At 40.2% G+C, this 19646-nt stretch overlaps 1 protein-coding gene across 1 annotated transcript in view; it reads right to left on the bottom strand.

Moving 5' to 3' along the window:
- LOC114659194 (collagen alpha-1(XXIV) chain) overlaps positions 1-19646 on the bottom strand; it is a 338513-nt gene that overhangs the window by 196475 nt on the left and 122392 nt on the right. The window contains exons 13-14 of the mRNA XM_028811519.2: positions 18654-18707; positions 13525-13569 (exon numbers count right to left, since the gene is read on the bottom strand). Coding sequence (XP_028667352.1) covers positions 13525-13569; positions 18654-18707 — 99 coding nt within the window. The remainder of the gene's footprint in view (positions 1-13524; positions 13570-18653; positions 18708-19646) is intronic.

The following is a 19646-nucleotide window of genomic DNA, read 5'->3' as shown; positions in this document are numbered from 1 at the left end:
TTCGTTGGCCGTGTCTTTGTAATAAAAGACCCGACGCAAATTGGAACCTGAGAGTTTCATTGCTGTAATTTAGCAGGCCCTCAAAAAGGGCCCTGTACGGGTAAAGGCTGGAACTCTGTGATATTAAGCGGTCTCCAAGGGTCACATCCACTTGTGAAAATAAAGCGGCTATCAGATAATTAACAAAGGCTACCTTGGCCACGGGGGCAGGATTAGTTCCGTCGGCATTAACGATTTTGCATCGGACGTGTAGAAGCGTGTTGTTCAGATCCAAGTAGTCTTCACCGTTCCCAGTAATCAGAAACTCTAGCGGCGCGACTTCAGATAGAGCTGAGAGAGGGGGTACCTCGACGTAGGTGCTTTTTTCTACGCTAGTCTGAGTATAGGGTACCGCAAACAAATCCAATTCAGATTTCACACACTCTTGAGACATGCGATGAACGAAACACATTTTGAGTTAAAAAATGTTTTTCAATTTCTTTTTTCTGCGGGCGTGGGACTTTTCCTTGTGGCGGAGAGAATAAAATGATGTAAAAGCTGAACGGTGTGTCTTTTTGAGGATGGGTCCGGCGCGTGACCCAGGAGGTCTCTTACATTTAGTTTTCCTCATTACCATCAGCCCCGACCCCCCTTGATTTTCTTCGCTTCCTCAAGTCATAGCTCCGGACATGGCCCCCGCCACCACATCTTTGACGATATTCTTGGCAGCTGATTTAATGTGTGGTTTGACAATTTCGAATCCTCTTTTCAAGAGAGGCAAAGCTCTTCTAAACAGACCTCAAAATATTCCTCCGATCCCAGAATCATACATCACGGGAGCCCCAGAGAACCTGGGGAGTCCGCTACCCGCTTGGGATTTGTAATAATGCACGTAAGGGCTAGGGTCCAGGTAAGATCTCATCTCTGTATTAGTCATGCACACACCTCTTAGAGGGTCTGAAATGTAACTTGACTATGACCTTGCCAAACTGAAATGGAACTGCTTTGTTCTGATCCGTCTTTATTTCAATGGTCAAAGTATCAAACTGAGTCTTGCTGACTGGAGCGTAGTGTGGCTTGTCATAGGTGATTGTGGTAATCTTATTCATCTCATCCTCAATATGTACGCATCTCAAGAGAGAGACATAGCTGTCTCCGACTCTTTGGTGAGACACAATGTCGCTGTAGACGTACATGGTATCAAACCCCACTCTGATATCCGCGGGGTAAGGAGCATCATTCACCAGGCCTATGGTCATGTCCGAATGGGCTCCTAGAATTCTCCCCAACTGCTCCCTGACATGAAGAGTTTCATCCTTCACAGTGTTTACGACATAGAATCTTCGCTCCAGAGCATTGTAGCGGAATCTCACAGTGTTTTCCGGTATCAGTTAGCCTGAAGAACCAGCCTCGACGGCTTTGGGTTCTTTCGCCACCGCTTCATTCATCTTAGAGGTCACTTTCTCGACACTAGAGTAATAGCCTGCAGGAATACTATAAAACCTGGTTAATCGCGGGGACACCACAATAAAGTCGTTATCCGGTTTGTCTAGGGTGTTCCAGGTGTGAGGATACTGGATTTCAGCCAAACCAACTTCCCAGGGACCCTGTAGTTCGATGGGTGTGGCTAATTTGATGGTAAACTCGGCGATGGTATTGTTAGGGAAAACATCTCGGGAAGAATTGCTAGGAAGAACGACGTAAAAGCTTTTTCTCTCCATTGTAAGTACCTGTGAATTAAATACTAATTTTCGCTTCTCAGTATTTAACGTCTTGCGCATAGCTTTCAGGAATCCAACTGTTAAACTTTTCGGGCCATCCGAGCCATTTCACCAAAATATGCTTTTTTCTATTGATATTTTTTTTTCGCCAAAATCTTTTCAATCCTGAAGATGTCAGTTCCTCGAATCTTTTGTAACTCTGCGTCGTGAAAGGAGTCTATAATGTCTTCGCCGTCATAATCTTTGAGCTTGTAGACAGGCGGTTCCCTCAGGACTAGTTCAGAAACGGTAAATACCTCGTCTGAAAAGGTTTGTTCGTATCCTTTGGTAAAAGGATTCCGGGATTTCGACACTCTCACCGTATCACGACATTGAACTTATATTTTGGGTTTCTTTGGGGTTTAGTTAGGCCATATAAGGTTTTAAACACTTTCCAAGAATTAGAACTATTCACCTTGACAGGGGCCATTTTTATACCTCGGTGCTGGCTCAGATTATAAGATTTCACCAAATCCTGTAGCCTTTGCAGATAGGACTGGGAATTCCGGGAACTGAAATAACGCCACATTTTGGTCTTCAGAGTTCGGCTGAATCTCTCCACCACCGAAGCCTTTAATTCACTAGCGGTGGTAAAATGTTTAATCCTGTGTTTATTGAGCAGGCCTTGAAATTCCCGATTGAGAAACTCTTTACCGCTATCGGTCTGAAGTTTGATGGGAACTCCACCGTCCTCCAAAATTTCTCGAAAAGCCCTTGTTACTTCTTTACCCGTTTTGTTTTTCAGTACCCTGACCCAGGCATATTTAGAAAGAATATCTATACAAGTCAGTAGATACTTGTAACCTTGGTTATAGTCGGCCAGGTTTGTCATATCCACCAGATCGATCTGCCATTGCCCATCTATATTGGAAACATACACCTTATTCCTTTTAAAATGGATTCTGGCCGGTTTATGGATAGTGTAGGTGTATTGCCCCGATAACCATTCAGACACCTCTTGGTCCCCAATATGGTACCCCGCATGCCGGACAGCTCTTTTCAAGGAATCTTTACCCGCCAAGGCCCCGGCATTCTCAGAGTTATAATATGTTTTTTCCAAGACCTGCTCCATCGCCAGTGATAAAACAGACACTGACAACACTTAACCATATAGAAAGCATTTATTTAGGATTCTGAAATGTTCAGACAGGTACTGCTTCAGGTTCAGAATTACCCACCAGTTCTATCATATCATTAAATTCCAGATCATATTCAGTCCGCACATTCATACGACCCTCATGATTAAGATTCCGCTTACAAAACTCTTTTGCCACATGGCGGGCTACAGAGTAAGAGTATTCATCCATTTCATAAAATGACTGCATTACAGTATCATGAATAGAGCTGGTATTATCAAACTCACCCACAGTCTTTTCAACCACTGCATGTATTTTGTGTATCGGCAGTAGAATATTAAAATAGCCTAGAATTTTCACCGCCAGTCCTTTCAGCCAAGACTTGCGAAAAATCTTCAGAATCCTCTGAAAGCGTCCTTGACGGTAGGTGGTTTCAGGTTCAAAGAGGCAGGTATGCCTTCTCTGGCTGGGATGGTCTATCTCGCAGCCTTGACATTCTTTTTTCTGGTCGTAGTAGACAATAATATCCAGCAGACACGTCATCAGCCCTTTAATAAGTTGCTGGGCCTTTTTCCAGGTTTCAGGCTGCACACCATCCGGACAATCCATATCTGTCTCAGACAGCTCGATCGACATCGGTTCTTGCGGAACTTGTCTGATCACCCATGGTTGTCCTGGAGCTAGGTAAGAGATATCTGTCTGAGTACCCTTAGCAGAGACGGTGCTATCCGTCTGAGCACCATTGGCGGAGACGGGGTTATCTGTCTGATCATCATTAGCGAAGACCGAGGAAGACCACCCCGGACCGGCTCAAGGTCTCTTGACCAGAGACTGTAATCGGGTCGTATACTAAAATACCAGAGGTCAGATTCTTGGGGATCTTGAAGGCCATCCGTCCAGACCGAGATATAGAACTGGTAAGATTCAGGCCATGAAGCCTCAGGCCATGGAACCTCAGGCTTTGGGGCTTCAGGCAGGAACCCTGAGGTTGTTACGCCGATCCTCATCATTTCAGAGTCTGTAGTGGTCGACATGCTGGGGATCTTTAAATGGTCCTCTGACTAACAGACTGTGTATTTATGATAAAAGGGAAGGACGTAGCTTAAAATAAAGGAGGGTTTTCCATTGCGTCATCACTCGAATCGAGTTACGTTTCAGCCCCCATAGTCCGCTACTCAACCGCCGTTACAATTTGCATAATTCAGTCCTTGAATACTAAAGACGGCGGACAGTTTTCCTTGTTGTCCTCCGATACCTGCCATGTTTTGCACAACTTAGACCGAGCTTCAGCTTCAAGAAACTCAGGCACCAAACATCTTTTAACCCTTCTCAAACGATCCTTCAAATAGATCCTGCGGAACGGACGCTTCACTGGGGTATTGGGCATAGATTCCATTTTTCTTCACACAGTCTTTAGAAATGAAGATGAACCGCTTTTTTATACAACACTTTCAGAAGGGGGCAGGGTTTCGTGGACGGCAGAGGCCTTCCCAGACATGCCTAGACTTGTCCTCGGGAAAGGGGGATCGGGGTGAAGGAAGGGTCAGACATCCATCAAGTCTGCTCTTGACAGAAAGGAGAACCAATCAAGTGGGTAGGGGGCGGGTTCAAGGAAGGGGCAGACATCCCTGCGTGTACGCTTGGAGCTTCGGCCCCTGGGACATCACACACAGACTGCCTGCTCCACTCTCGTACCTTAACTGTGGGGAGAGAGTGAAAGACCGTGCCTGCTAACAGCATGGACAACGCAGAGACTGTCTGGGGTCTTTCTCTGCTTGACTTAGATAAAATAAAAAACGGTTTACAAGTGTTAAACCAAAGTTTAGATAGATATTTAAAGTAATAGATATTTTAAATACAGGAGTTCTTACCCAAAACAGTAGAGGCAGGAAAGGCTATAAGGTAGATTGCTCCGGCTGGAACATGCTCTGGGCCTGTCCTCAGGAGAAGTGGAAGGGGCCAGTCATCAGGGCCTGCCAGACTGGGAGCCGAGGTAGAGGCAGGTCCTTCATACATGGGACCACCAATAGATGTGAAGGCAGAGGCCTTCCCTGACATGCCTAGACGTGCTCAGGAGAGGGGTAGGGGCGAGGTGAAGGAAGGGGCAGACATCCATAAAATCTCCTTTAACAATTTCATTGGGTAAACAGGGGGTGGGGTGGGTTCAAGGAAGGGGCAGACATCCATCAAAAGGCCCCTTGACAGTTTCATGGGGTAAACAGGGGGTGGGGGCGGGTTCAAGGAAGGGTCACACATACATCAAAACCTCCAACCCCACCCCTTGACAGGTCCCTAGGGAGGGTTCAAGGAAGGGTCACACAGCCATCAAAAGGGGCGGGGCTTAATGACAGCCCAAAGGGGCGGGGCTTAAGGTCATAAATCATTTTGACAGAAACCGCATGCATATAACTACTGTGGAGAGAGTTTAGGTTTAGGTTTAGGTTTATTTGTCATATATAGGTTAACACAGGGTCAACATACAATGAAATGTGTATGACGAGAAAAACAAGTAACTCAGCCTAGATCCAATAAAGCTTAAAAAAAGATTACAAGTTAAAAATAGACAAGCCATATAAAATAAAATGTGTACGTTTTAAAAGAAGTTATAGAGCAATATGAGTTGAATGAGCAGCAAGTACAAATGACAGTTATTGCACAGATAATGTTTTATAAGTACAGATGCATATTCCATAAAGTGCAGATGCATGTTCCAGTCAGTATTCTGAGTGTGTGCAGGTACAGTTTGTGTGTGAGTAGTGCAATGTAGATGTAGTGCAATGTAGATGTAATGTAAGTGTATGTGTGTTCAGGTGTTGCTATTGAGGAGTCGAATGGCCTGGTGGTAAAAACTGTTCTTAAGTCTTGTAGTCCGAGCAGCCAGACTCCTGTATCGTCTGCCAGACAGTAACAAGGAGAACAGCTGCCGTGCTGGATGGCTGTGGTCCTTTATGATGCTGCTTGTCTTACTCAAGCACCAATGGAGGTAAATGTCTTCAATGGCAGGAAGACTCTTGCCCGTGATGTGCTCTGCTGCCTTCACCACTCTCTGTAGTGATTTCCGGCTGCTGGCAGAGCAGCTCCCATACAAGACGGAAATGCAGCCCGTCAGCAGACTCTCGACCACACTCCTGTAAAAGTTTGAGGTGATGTTGGCATTCATGCCAAACTTCCTCAGCCTCCTCAGGAAGTAGAACCGCTGGCGAGCTTTCTTGACCACAGTGTCTATGTGAAGGGTCCACGAGAGATCCTCAGTGATGTTTACTCCGAGGAACTTGAAGCTGTTAACCCTTTCAACTTCTATGCCGCTGATGTAGATGGCCTGGTGTTCTCTGCCTTGTTGTTTTCGATAGTCCACGATCATCTCCTTGGTTTTGCTGACGTTAAGAGACAAGTTGTTATCTAGGCACCAATTACTCAATGCCAGCACCTCCTCTCTGTAGGCCGTCTCATCGTTGTCAGTGATAAGGCCTATGATGGTTGTGTCGTCTGCAAACTTGATGATGGTGTTTGTGCCGTGTTTTGCAACACACTCGTGGGTGAACAAGGAATACAAGAGGGGGCTAAGCACACAGCCCTGCGACGCACCTGTGTTTAAAATGAGTGATGAGGACATGTGTTTGCCGACTCTCACCACCTGGGGCCTGTTTGTGAGGAAAGAGAAAATCCATCTGCAGATGGTCATCCCCAACCCAAGGTCGTCAAGCTTTAAGATGAGTTTTGAGAGGATGGTGGTGTTGAATGCCGAGCTGTAATCTATGAACAGCATTCTTACATATGTATTTCCTCTTTCCAGGTGGGTGAGGGCAGTGTTTATTGTTAGCCCAATGGCATCCTCTGTCGATCTGTTTGCTCTGTAAGCAAATTGGAGAGGATCCAGCGTGTCGGGGAGGGAGGAGCAGATGTAACCTTTGACCAGTTGCTCGAGGCACTTCATAATGACCGATGTCAGTGCAACCGGGCGATAGTCATTCAGACAGGAGACCACCGGTTTCTTTGGGACAGGAATGATGGTGGATGCCTTGAAGGAAGTGGGGACCACTGACTGCCTCAGGGAGAGATTGAAAATGTTGGTGAACACACCTGCTAACTGGTCAGCACACGCCCTGAGGACACGGCCTGGGATGCCATCTGGTCCCGGAGCTTTGCGAGGATTGACCTTTTTGAAGGACCCTCTCACATCAGACGTTTCAAGGATCAGAGTGACAGACTCACTGCCCCCTTGAGGATATAGCACCTGTTCTTTGTTGGCTGCATCAAAACGAGCATGGAAAGTGTTGAGCTCGTCTGCAAGACATGCAGTGGGCTGAACACTGACCGTGTTTTTCTTTTTATAGCTTTGAGTAGTGTGAAAATAATTATATAAATGCAGGAATTTTTATAATAATTAAAAATAGCAGAGGCACTAGCCCAGACCCCTGTGGGAGATGACCACTAAGTGTAAGCAGACAGATGTAATTTAGAGCAATTCTGTGTCTGTATAATAAACTGTATATTCAACATTATTTTAACACTAATTAATTAATAAAGTTATGCAAATCATTCTCTGGCATTCAGGTTAGCTCCTACCAGAATAGGCTCTGATCTCCTGTGACCCTGAACTGGATTAAGCAGGTTTAAGAATGTTATATAATGTTATTTTTCTATAACATAAACTAAACAAATACTGCAATACATTGCATTTACTGCAGATGTTCCCACATTTCTGGTTCAAAGTCATTTTAAGATAATTTTAGAGAAAGCTGCAGGGATGTGTGTATGTCTCTCTCTTTCTGTTTTGTTCTGTTTCTGATGTCTTCCGTTTAATGTAAATGTGTGCTAATCTAAAAATGAATTTGATTGTGGAGAGAACAGTCACAAAACAGTTTACCTACCAATATGTGAAAAAAGTTGAGGACCTAATAAAGTCCTCTTATTGTCATCAGGAGCTGTAGTTGTTTCTTACTCTTTGGTAAAAGTATAAGATTGACATATTCAAAGGTAATGTGTTCCATGTTACAAAATTGTACTTAAGTCAACACCAGACTAAGCTACATGGGGAGTTCCATAGTGAAATTAGAAGACCAATGTGAAATAACTAGCATTGGTGAGAGTAAAAGCAAATTGTTCAGGGAAAAATGTCAATTTAACTTGTAGCAATGTGAGTGGTCTTAATCTTCTTCCATTACTACTGTATTAAACACCTGGGTTTCTTGTACTGTTGTGGCTGCCTTGCTGAAATGTGATTGGTGCTGCTTTTAAATTAGCAGCAGAACAGGAATGGGATGAGTGACTTCACAATTATTCATTGTTATTAGAGGCAAGATAAAGGAGACTGGAATGATTTTTAAATTCTAATTGTAAACATACTCACATCATCTACACCAAAGATAAAATGACTGGCCGCCTTTGAGGAGGAGAAGATCACGAAGAGCACCATCACTCTACGGCTAAACTGTAGTCACTGTGACATTACAAAGAGTTTTTAAACAGTAACCAGTTAGCTAACCAAACCATTTAATTTGACAGTAAGGTATCATTTATACTGCTTTAGGACATATAGGGACTCATTCACAGCATCTGTTTAGCAGTTTTCTATATTGCTTTGCATTATTATCACTTTGGAACTGTTCTGGAATTCACTTGAATGGGTCTGTCTTTGTGTTATTTGTTGTGCCACGTGTGCAACTTTTATTGTATATATTCATACTGGGAAGGCATGCTTTTTCTTGTTCATTCTTTGCTTTAATAAATCAATAAATAATAGTGTGAATAGATGGCGAAAGACGGGGGCGATGTCCTGGACAGAAAAAAACAGACACGAGATCTCAGTGTAACATGAAAAGAGAAAAAGAGGGAGTTGGTCTCGTCCATTATAAGAGATGGACGTCTGAAGCAGAGCTCCCCTAGAGTGGCTTTATTTTCCCATGTATTTCATATTAATTAGAGGTATCCTGTATTTAACCCAACCAAGGAACTTCCACTACAATATACAAGCATGAGTAACAAGAAGAAAAGTCAGAAAGAACCGGAAAAAAAACTTAAAGCTGCATCAAAGTCTGGACAGACATCCGGCCCGAGTGCAAGGTATGGCCTCTCGGAGACTGACCTGGAACAGGCAGACGAATGTGCAGATTTCCTAGGACCCCGCTCCATTGTATCGTCTCCAGTCGAGAGTGAAAATGGGAGTGAAGGTGCAAGTGATACAGGTCGCGATGGATCGCCGATTTCTGAGGATAATTTGAGACTAGAAAAGGCCCTACAGGATGTGCTCTCATCTACTCATCGCAAGCCTGCAGCACCTGCTGCATTTCCACTCACGGAGCACGAAATCCGAAGCGAACTGTCCGAACTGAAAGAGATGATCGTTACACTGGCCACCGCCATGGCTACGGCCATAAATGAGCTTAAGAAGGATAACTAGAATGAGCTTAAGAAGGCTAACATTGAGCTTAAAAAGGATAACAAAGACTGGGAAACGCGTCTATTTAAACGTTTTCATGTGACCTTTAAAAGCATGTTGGAGAAATTGGACGAACACATCGAAGAAAACAGATCCAATCTGAAAAAACTTGCCGATCAGATGAATGACGTTACAGATCAGCTGGAAGACGTTAAGCTTCTGAGCTGATGGTTCTTCTCTCTCTCTCTCGCTGTGGGATTGTGGGCAATCGTCTCCTACTCTCCGTCTGAGTCACTCATATAGTCAACAGCCGTACAAGCGTATACTGTTTACTACAGCATTGTGACTGTGTGTGTGTGCACACTTGTGTGCTGTGATGTGCGAGTCCCCGTCTTGCACCCCAAAACACGAAGCTGAGTCTGAATACTTTAGCAACACCAGCACGGTTATTTATTGTAGCAGGATCTGCCACTCTCCTATACACAGACACAGCAGTCAGGCAGGGTCGTGGCCAAGTAGTACTATGCCCTGCACATTTATAATGTTCCTTGTTCCTTGTATCACCCATCGACAACAGGCGCTTATAGCATGTCCGCGATCTTTTTGGATTCGTTTTTACGGCGAACTGCTACAGCGCTGGGAGACTGCGATTGCTTTGGGACGCTCTTCCGCGTGTCGTCCCGTTGGGTGTAATCCCACAAGAGTTTTGAAACTCACTCACACCAGCCGTGATTCTTTTCAAAGGTAAAGTGCAAGTTAATTTGTTTTATGTATTTTTACTTTATATTTTGTATTAACCATTTTTATATGAATAGTTTTGGGTTGTGGAACGAATCATCTGAGTTTCCATTATTTCTTATGGGGAAAATCACTTTGATATACGAGTGCTTTGGACTGCGAGCACGTTTCCGGAACGAATTATGCTCGCAAACCGAGGTTCCGCTATATAAATGTAATGAATTATTATTATTATTATTATTATATAAATAATGTATCAAATAAACAAGAAACATTATTAAGCAATACATTTTTATTTTTTCAACTAACCCAGCATTAAGCAATATAATTTTAAATGTATAAGTCGTTCATTGAAAAATGATGGTTGTACTGGACTATGTGTAAAGAGAATACAGGATATGCATTTGGCAAGACATGGTGCATTTTTAATTGTACTGTTAATTCATCCATCCATTATCCAACCCGCTATATCCTAACTACAGGGTTACGGGGGTCTGCAGGAGGCAACTGTTAATTGAAATTATAATATTAAAGAAGTCAATATTCCTCAGTTATTAATTTTTTATATTTTTACATTTATATTTTAACAATTTTTAATATTGTATATAGAAAGAGGCCCACTGTCTTAAAGAATTTCCCAGGCAAAGCCAGGTAACACAGCTAGTTACTAAATAAAGTTTATATACTATGACACAGGAGTACAAGATGCTTCATATTGCTTTTAAGAAAGAAACACAAGGAAAGTGGCTTCCTGGAAAACAAAGATGTGCTCTATACCAAATACTAGTGTTGATGATTAGAACAAACAGATCTCTACTATGTAAATAAAACAAATTTAAAGCTTGTGCACCCAGAAAAATCTCACGCAAACAGAGCAAAAACATGCAGACTCCACACAGACGCTGCTTTGACCTGGAATCAAATTATGGTCATGAAATCTTTGACTTAGCAGCTCTCACTATTGCACCACTGTGCAGCTCTCCTGGCAGACATGCAATTTATAATTTCATGATTCACCTCTTTTGATAAATATCATTTTAAACATATGGTATTGCAACTACAGTACGTGTCTACTCTGAGTTTGGTTCTGTAGGTTTAAAAATATGTCACTATACTTCAGTTTTTATGGTTTTGAGGTTGAGGTTACTTGAGGTTACTGAACTATTGTTGAATATACAGTGCATATATACTAGCCAATCCCAGCCAACACAGGGCGCAAGGCAGGAAACAAACCCCGGGCAGGGCACCAGCCCACCGCAGTCAAAGTGTATATTTAAAGAGAAATTCAAAAAAAAGATCAGTACAATAAGTGCTAAAATACAAAGGTTTTAATCTGTAGAGTTGTTTTATCAGGAAACAATAAAACAGAAATACATAAAAATTTCCCTTAAGTTGTAATTATTTTAGTTTAAATTACTTTAGATTTCTTTAAACAATACATCAATATAAATTAAGAAATAAACTTAGTTTCTTCTAACTATAATTTTTAAAAAGAATAAATACAACAAATTATCTTAGCCATTAATCTGAGAAACAGCAGGAGACAATTAACAAAAGGAAAATGAAAAAATACAGATTTTTAGAACAAGAAGTCCTTTAAATGTATAATATTCAGTCAAAAAGTTTATTTAACAGAAGAGACTCATGTATAAAGAACAGATAATAACTAGACCTATTAAAAATGTTTCCAATCTGTTTCTCCAATGATCAACTGTCATATACAAAATTTAACTTTAACAAAACTTCCTACTCAATAAAAATGAATATAATATTTGCACCTTTCAAAAGACGCTGATTTTTAAGAACAGTTTATGAATATAATACAATTCAAAAACATTAGTAAAATATAATGGAGATAAACTCTACTGTACATTTAAAAATGTTTTATATGCAAAAATGTTCAGCACTTTAACATCTAAGGTTTGTTTTATATTTGTTTACAAGGTGTCGCAGGCCGGGACGCCCCAGAAGGCCAGAAGAGGGCTTACGCCTTCCCCAGACCACGTGGGGGCGACCACCCTGGTACCTATGGGGACCATGGGTACAGAGCTTGGAAGCTCATCCCTGTAGGGGCCTGTGGTCACCTCCAGGGGTTGTCCGAATGCCTTGCCTTGGGAGCCCTGGACCTCAGCACTTCCACCACACCTGGAAGCGCTTGGGGGAAGAGGATCGGGGACACCCGGAGTGCTTCCGGGTATGCAGCCGGCACTTCCGCCACTCTGGGAAGTGCCGGTGGAAGATTGCCAGGAAGCACCTGGAGCACATCTGGGTGATTATAAAAGGGGCCACTTCCCTTGAGTCGGGAGGTCAAGAGACAAGGTCTGGGAAGAGACGAGGAGGCGGCCTGAAAAGTGAAGGCATTGTGTTGTGGACAGGACTTTTGGGGTATTTGGGGGTTTGTGCACTGTAAAATATGTACAATACAGTAAATGTGTGTTGGGTGACGTCAACGTGTCCGCCTGTCTGTGTCCGGGCTGGCTTCCACAAAGGTAATACTGGTAATGTACATTATTAGCCTTATCATGCCACCAAAGTGTAGCACCATTTAAAATGTGCATCATTTGAGAAGTGGATCAAAGCTGTGCCATGAAGTGGCATACTTTTAAGGCTTATTGGAGAAAGAAGAATAGACTCTTTGAATTACATGACTATCACTAGCTCTCCTGGTTATAATGAAGCGAATCTCGTTTTACGGACAATGACTTGAGTCATTCAGCTTGTATCTTTTATTCTGCTTTTGACTGCTAGTATTTAATGCCGGATTTCTCAGCAAATAAACATAAGTAATGATTAAATGAAAGTTTGAGTATTTCCTCACTGACACTTGCTTTGTTTATTGAAATCATCTGACATAGTGTGTTGTTTGAGTGATTTGTTACTTGTTTGGATCTTTCAAAGGTAGCAGTCTGGCCTAGCTGGAGTGTTTTCAAAGGTAGCAGTCTGGCCTAGCTGGAGTGTAAGTCTTTCTTGTTTGTTCAGATGCAAGCCATGATCATTCTGTTACAACTGTGCAGCCCTTTCAGGAGTTATGGTAAAAGAGTTGAAAGATATAGGTGTCTCCCTGGACCGTGCTAAGGTACTAAAGCTGTCACCACCAGCCTCGGTCATATTGCTCTGATTGCATTGTGCAGTCTTTTCAAAAGTAATGATCCAGGAATAGACTGTTATTTCTGTCAGTCCTGGCAAGAGCTGAGTCTTCTAGGCTAAGGTTAAGGCTAAGGTATGATGAGTAGGTATCCCAAAGTGTAAGTCATTCAGGCGAAGTGTCCAGGAGCTGTAATATGTCCTTGGCCTTGGTAGAGGTATTCTGAAATTGGTTTGTATTTGATCTGTAACCTATCAAGTGCAGTGACAGGCCCGTGGCCACCGTTGTGTATGAAATATGAGTGATGACTGGATGTCACATAGTTGAGTATTGTGGAGTATACATGAAATTAAGGCTAAATATGTAGGTATTTCCAATATTAATTTCACTAATATAAAGAGTACCTTAGAAGCTAAAGTACCTTTCGTGAATACTTTTACACCTTAAACCAAAATGCAATCAAAGTATTTTGTTATTTATACTAAATGATGATGAAATAATACTTACTCTTAGTCCCGGAAATCCAGCTGTCCCAAGAGAACCCATAACACCCTGTCAAAAATATAATATTTTAGACAGAGTAAAAATACTTATAGTCAAATTATTATAAATAAATCACTATAAATAAGAGATGCTGATTAAGCTCTGTTAATACAGTATGTGTGATTAATATGTTAACATTTTCTGTAATTAAAGATTTTAATGCAACTCCTAAAAGCATTAATTTAATCCAAATTTGACTGCACTGCACACATTGTAAATGAAGCAGCGCAAAATTAATTTAAGTCTATTAATAGTAGTATTAGTAGCATGCTGTTTCTTAATAATGAACTTCAGTTGCATACTACACACCAGTATTGCTGCCACCCATCCTTTATAATATGGGATCATCACGTATTGGAACATAAAATATTGCGTACCGCATTGAATCAATAAGAGGTGTAATCTGTCCCATATAATGGCGCTCATCATTATATATATACACTATCACTTCAAAGTGTAGGAAATAATATGAGAAAAATTAAAATCAAACAACTTATTCAAGTGAAGCGAATGAGATTCACTTTTGTGTTGTGTTGAAGTTGTAGATGGACAAGCACTGCTTGCTGAGTGAGATGGTGCATCAGAGACATCCTTTCCTTTATGCTGTATTCACACATTGATGGTTTAAAAAAAAAAAAACCATTCACATTGCACAGTATAGTGGAATGTCCAGAATAAGACGCTATCTGTAGTGATGTGTGCTAATGCAATTTCATCTGTGAAAGTTTAGAGGCTGTCAAGGTATAGTTGTGTATGGGAGACAGAATGTCAATGGTCAGCCCTATCCCTTGTGATGAATACGCTTGCTCTCAAGCTTTTTTTGGTCACTCATAGAGGGATATCTGACCTGAAACAGCAGAGTGAAGGTGTTACTAACCGCCTAGGTATGTCCAAGTGGCTAAAGAACAAGTGACATAGAATGGAATATCTTTATTCCTTATACCTCACTCAAGTTTCCCCCATAGCAGACATAGTATTTGTTGTTGTTTAATTAAGTGTGTGTTACCTACTGTAGCCTACATTGGCCTATATTATAATGTAAATTAAAAAAAAACTCGGCAATAATCATTGCAAATTGGTCATACTAATATTTCCATCTATTTGGGCTGAAATTTAAAATAGTTAAGACTTATTTTATATTTCCTTTTATTTACTTAGCAGATGTAGGACAGGTTGCAAAAACTGAAGGAAAAACAATCATTAACAACTTGACAGATACAAGTATTCACAGAACAGTAAGGTTTTCAATAGCTTATTAAACACATTGAGGGAGTCAGTAGTTTGAATGGAAACAGGCAGCTTGTTCCACCAATTGGAGCTACCTATAAAAAGAGTCTGGAGTGAGATATTATACTATGCTGTTCACTGGAAGACTTCAGTTTAGGAGAAGCAACATAACCCTTCACTAGTGTCTCCATATACACAGGTGCTGACCCATTGACCAGTCTATAGGACAGCATCAAGGATTTGAATATAATGCAAGGTGCTACAGGGAGTCAATTTAAAGACCAGAAAAGAGGAATGACATGTGCTAAGGTGACCATCTGTTCCCGTTTTCTGAGGACAGTCCCCTTTTTCGGACAAATGTCCCCACTCAAAAACATGTCCCCGGTTTAAGATTTTGTCCCCGGTTTCAGCTGGTTCACTTTTTTGAATGTATCTCATCACCACGATAATTTGAACTCGGCGCGCGACTTTGGCGAGAAATCATGTGATAAGCTTTCGCTTTGTACTCTGTAGTGTTTAGAGTCCCTACTCATGATCTGTAGATTCTAGCCCCAAACCCTGGACCAGAAGTTGTGCTCAATACTTAGTCAGATAAGGCCTGATTTTGCGGATGTTACACAGGATGATACACATAAATTATACATTCTATGACAATGTGTAATTTAATACTTTTAAATAAATAACCCCATCAGATACATACTAAGAAGTTTTTTTCAATCTGTCCTTTGCTATTTAAAAGCCTAATCTATACACATTTTCAATTTAATTAATGACTACTTTTCTTCAGGTAGCAGCTGTGGAGTGTGCAAAACATGAACTGTAACAGTGCTGATTGTGCACAAAAGAGGAACCATGATTTTAAATTTCTGTCTTTTAATTGCTTGTATAATTGTTAGTGCTTTTGGTATGTTGTCTTGCAACACAGCACGTTTTAGTTTTTCCAAATATTGTATCAACCCCTGGGAGGGTGAGGAGGGGTGGGGGTGTAGGGTGGTGGTGTCTGGTGGTTATTAGGCATTGCTTCTGTTATACAAAACTGTTCAATAAAGTAACTGGAATAATAAAACATGCTTTGACAAATGATCATAAATCTGTATTGTATTATTAAGTTATTTCTGCTAAAATATTAATATGCTTGAAGGAAATATGACAAATTGTGTTTAATATGCAGTCAGTTTAATTAAAATTGTAATTGTGTGAATAAGTATGATTACATTTTTATCTGAACCGCAGTCCTACTATAAATAAATGTTTTAAAAATAATTTTTAAAAAGTTGATACTGAAGAACATCTAAGTTCTTCTCAATATTAACATTCACACTTGAAATATTCTTGCCTTGTGATGGGCTGGTGATCCCATCTTAGGCTGCTTCCTACCTTGTCCCTGATGATACCAAGATAGGCTACTGATCCTCATAAACCAAAGCTGAATTTAGCAGGCTTGAGGTCTTATGTTTTTTTAAAGTAGTCTACCAGTATACATTTACTTTTCAAAGATATTTTAGTTTGAAATATATTGCTGTTCTCCATTGGCATTTTGCAAGTCATCAGGTGGGGCACCCATGCACACAACGTGCATAAAAAGGAGTCTGACCAAAGAGCTAGAGTAAGGACCAGAACCAGTCTGAAGACGAAAATAAAGGCAGAATTGGGTGGGAGAGCCAGCGCGATGGAGAGAAGGCAGAGTAGTTGGTGGTCCAGTGAGGGAGTGAAGGGAATGGTGCTCCAAGGGAGTTATACTCCCGCTGTCCATTCTGAAGTAGCAGATAGTGATTAAGTGCTGCAAGAATTCCTGAAGTAGTTGTCTGGATAGTTTTAAATAATGTATAAACTGCTGATTTTAACTTCACCTGAACATTACTGGATTTTACTGATTTATTTATTGGATTATTTATTATGGAGTACTGCACTGTTTGCACTTTGGGTTTTTGAACACTTGATTATAAATTACTTGACTGTAAATAAAACCACTTTTGCACCACTTCTTGTGGGTTTCTGTGTTCTCATTGCATACATTCTCTCACTGCCTCTGCATTTTAGCTTACAATATCTTTTACATCCTTTTAAAATGGGCTATCAGCTTTTGTTTATAGTTTGGTACAGAACAGGCTTGTTGTTTGGGAAGCAAATTTATTTGCCATGCAGACTGATGTGAAAATATTAGCAGCGACTTTTCTCACATTGCCTGGAAAAGGCTCCCCAGTCACATCGCCAATTACACTGTCTTTCCCTGGCAATTGCGGGTGAAATGTTTCCAAATAAGGAATTATATCTAGACTATATATTTGTTATTTACATTAACAGCTATCCAAAATTTTCATTTATTTGGCCTTCCTGATGAAATGCTGATGCCCTTTCACACAGCGAATAACTGCTCATCAATGGAAATGTCTGCCCTTAATTATAATGCACAATGAGTGCACAGGTCTAAAATAGCAGCAAAGTTGTCAGCATACAAGGTGAACGGAGAACATGCAACACTTAACATTGAGGGAGGGGTGCACCACGAGTGCAGTGTTTTAACAGATTCGGCAGACCTGACAATGTATCCAAATACAATAATAAAGTCGGTTTTCTTTTTGTGTTTAGACATATGCCATCAAACCATGTATGTGATTCCATACTTGCAATTGTATGTGTATGCAATTCACAACATGCCCAAGCATTTCAATATAACTCTACTCAAATCATATTTTTTCACATCATTTACAATCAAGGAATATACCAAATTGCATTAGTCCTTCCATTTCAACAAAGAAAGTCTACCATTTATTCTCATATTTGCAATCATTGTCGGGTCTGCAGTGTCTGTGAAAATTTTGCAATTGCTTCATCCGCCATGTGCCACTTCACATGTTCTCCATTCCCCACATTAAATTCATGCAGACTGTGTACTTCATCTGTGTACTTCACCTATGATGCATGATAAACATTGTGATTCCATTTCAAATGAGTTTAAAGTAATTTGACAGCATCAACAGCTTTAAGATGTTTTTTTCTTCAATATGCATAGTGAAACAATGTGATTGATTATTAAGTGCAACATTTTTTCATTATTTATTTTATAGCTATCTGCAGAAGAAAGACAGCAACTTACATCTGAGAAACAATGTTCAAAAATGTGATGATTTGTTGAGGTAAAAAGGATATGCAAATGCAGTCAAGTGCAAACCTAAGGATACAGTCAGTGATTCACAGTACCAATATTGAATGGTGTTGCTTGTGGCAGTAACAGGGGATCTTTCATGTTATTAAAAAAAAAAAATCAAACAAAAACAAAGAAAAATATCCTCAATTACATTTTCTAAATAGAATTTCAGAGTTGCATCAACATGGGCATTTGAAGTGCAACAAACTAGGAAAATTCAAGAAAGGAGAATAGCTTGGCATAAGCAATTATAATGTAATTAAAGATTTAAAAACAGAATGTCAGCGGACACTGGCCACAGTGCCAACAGTGTTAATTGTTGATTTTAGATTGACCAAGTGTGAGTGTGGGTGTGTACATGAGCGAGTGCTGTTACAGACTGGTAGGACGGTTCCTGCATTTTGCCTAATGCTGCTACAATAGTAATAGAAGTAATTCTTTCTGCAATAAAGTTACACAAGTTCATAACAAGCTTAGGTTTTTTAAGACATATTAGCATCCTTTCTCAAAATAATAAACCAGAAAGTTAAATCAAATAAACATATTAACAGGTTTCCTGATTTTTAAATGTTCTTCTTTATCTTTCTTTTTCTTAATTAATGCTAATTTGTAAGTGGACCATTAAAGCTTAACTGCATTAAATAATATATTCTGTATCATTTTTTTTTACTGTAATTAAGTATTTATATAATCATTTTACAGTTTCTAGACAACTTACTTCAATTCCATCTGGACCAGTTGGGCCTCTTTCTCCAAAATCACCAACAGGACCCTACAAGTGTTAAAAAGAAAAGCACAGTTTTGCTCATAAAAGTACATATTGGTAAAAAATGAAATACTTTAGGATACTCACTAGATTGGCAACAATTAAATTATGGGTAATTTGAAAATTAAATTACTAAATGTTACCATATGGCAGCTAGGGATGGGTATCATTAGGCTTTTATCGATATCGATACTGAGAATGCTTATCGATACTGATATTTATTCATACTTTTATTGATACTACTCTCCATAATATGGTGCAACAAATAAAGACATAAAATAATGTGAATAGATTCAACAGTTATTTTAATGCAACTTTTTTGCTAAAATAGTTTCCTGAATTCCTGTAGTGCTGTTTCACTACCAGAAGTTAAACTTAAACATTACAAATTACTAAATAACTACAGTCCTTGAGCTTCCAGTGTCATACTGAAGTGTCACACACTGTAGGTGGTTTGTCGTGGTCGTGTGGTGGGTGTGGCAAATCGCTATCAGCGCATGCTCCCAACCTCCTCTTTGAGCGTCTCAAAAAGCTAACAGAAATAGATTACAAAGAATATAAACAATGTCCCTACAGATTAAAGATTTGTAAACAGAACAATGTAGAGGAGAACATTTCTCCTATATTATTTGGCACTCCCAAAATCTATATCAACAGTTTTTGTTTAAGAAAATGAGCATATTTATTTTCTCAGGAAGAATCTGAGATTTCTCCTTACGGATTGTGTCCCCACTCCTTGAAGGGGGATGGCAAATGCACAGTTCCTTCTTTTCTTTTCTCTTCCTCTCTGAATGCTTCACATTTATATAATGATGTACTTTTAAGTGTTTCAGGAGGTTGCTAATGTTACCCCATTTACATGCAACTACTGTACCTTTTTGCATATAATGCATTTGGCTGCATTATCATTACATTTACTACAGCGAGCTCACAGTTTTGAACACT

Source organism: Erpetoichthys calabaricus, chromosome 10 (assembly GCF_900747795.2).
Source record: "Erpetoichthys calabaricus chromosome 10, fErpCal1.3, whole genome shotgun sequence".
Classification (NCBI taxonomy): domain Eukaryota; kingdom Metazoa; phylum Chordata; class Cladistia; order Polypteriformes; family Polypteridae; genus Erpetoichthys; species Erpetoichthys calabaricus.
The sequence above is the reverse complement of the archived record's forward strand: the minus strand, read 5'-3'. Positions and strand labels throughout refer to the sequence as shown.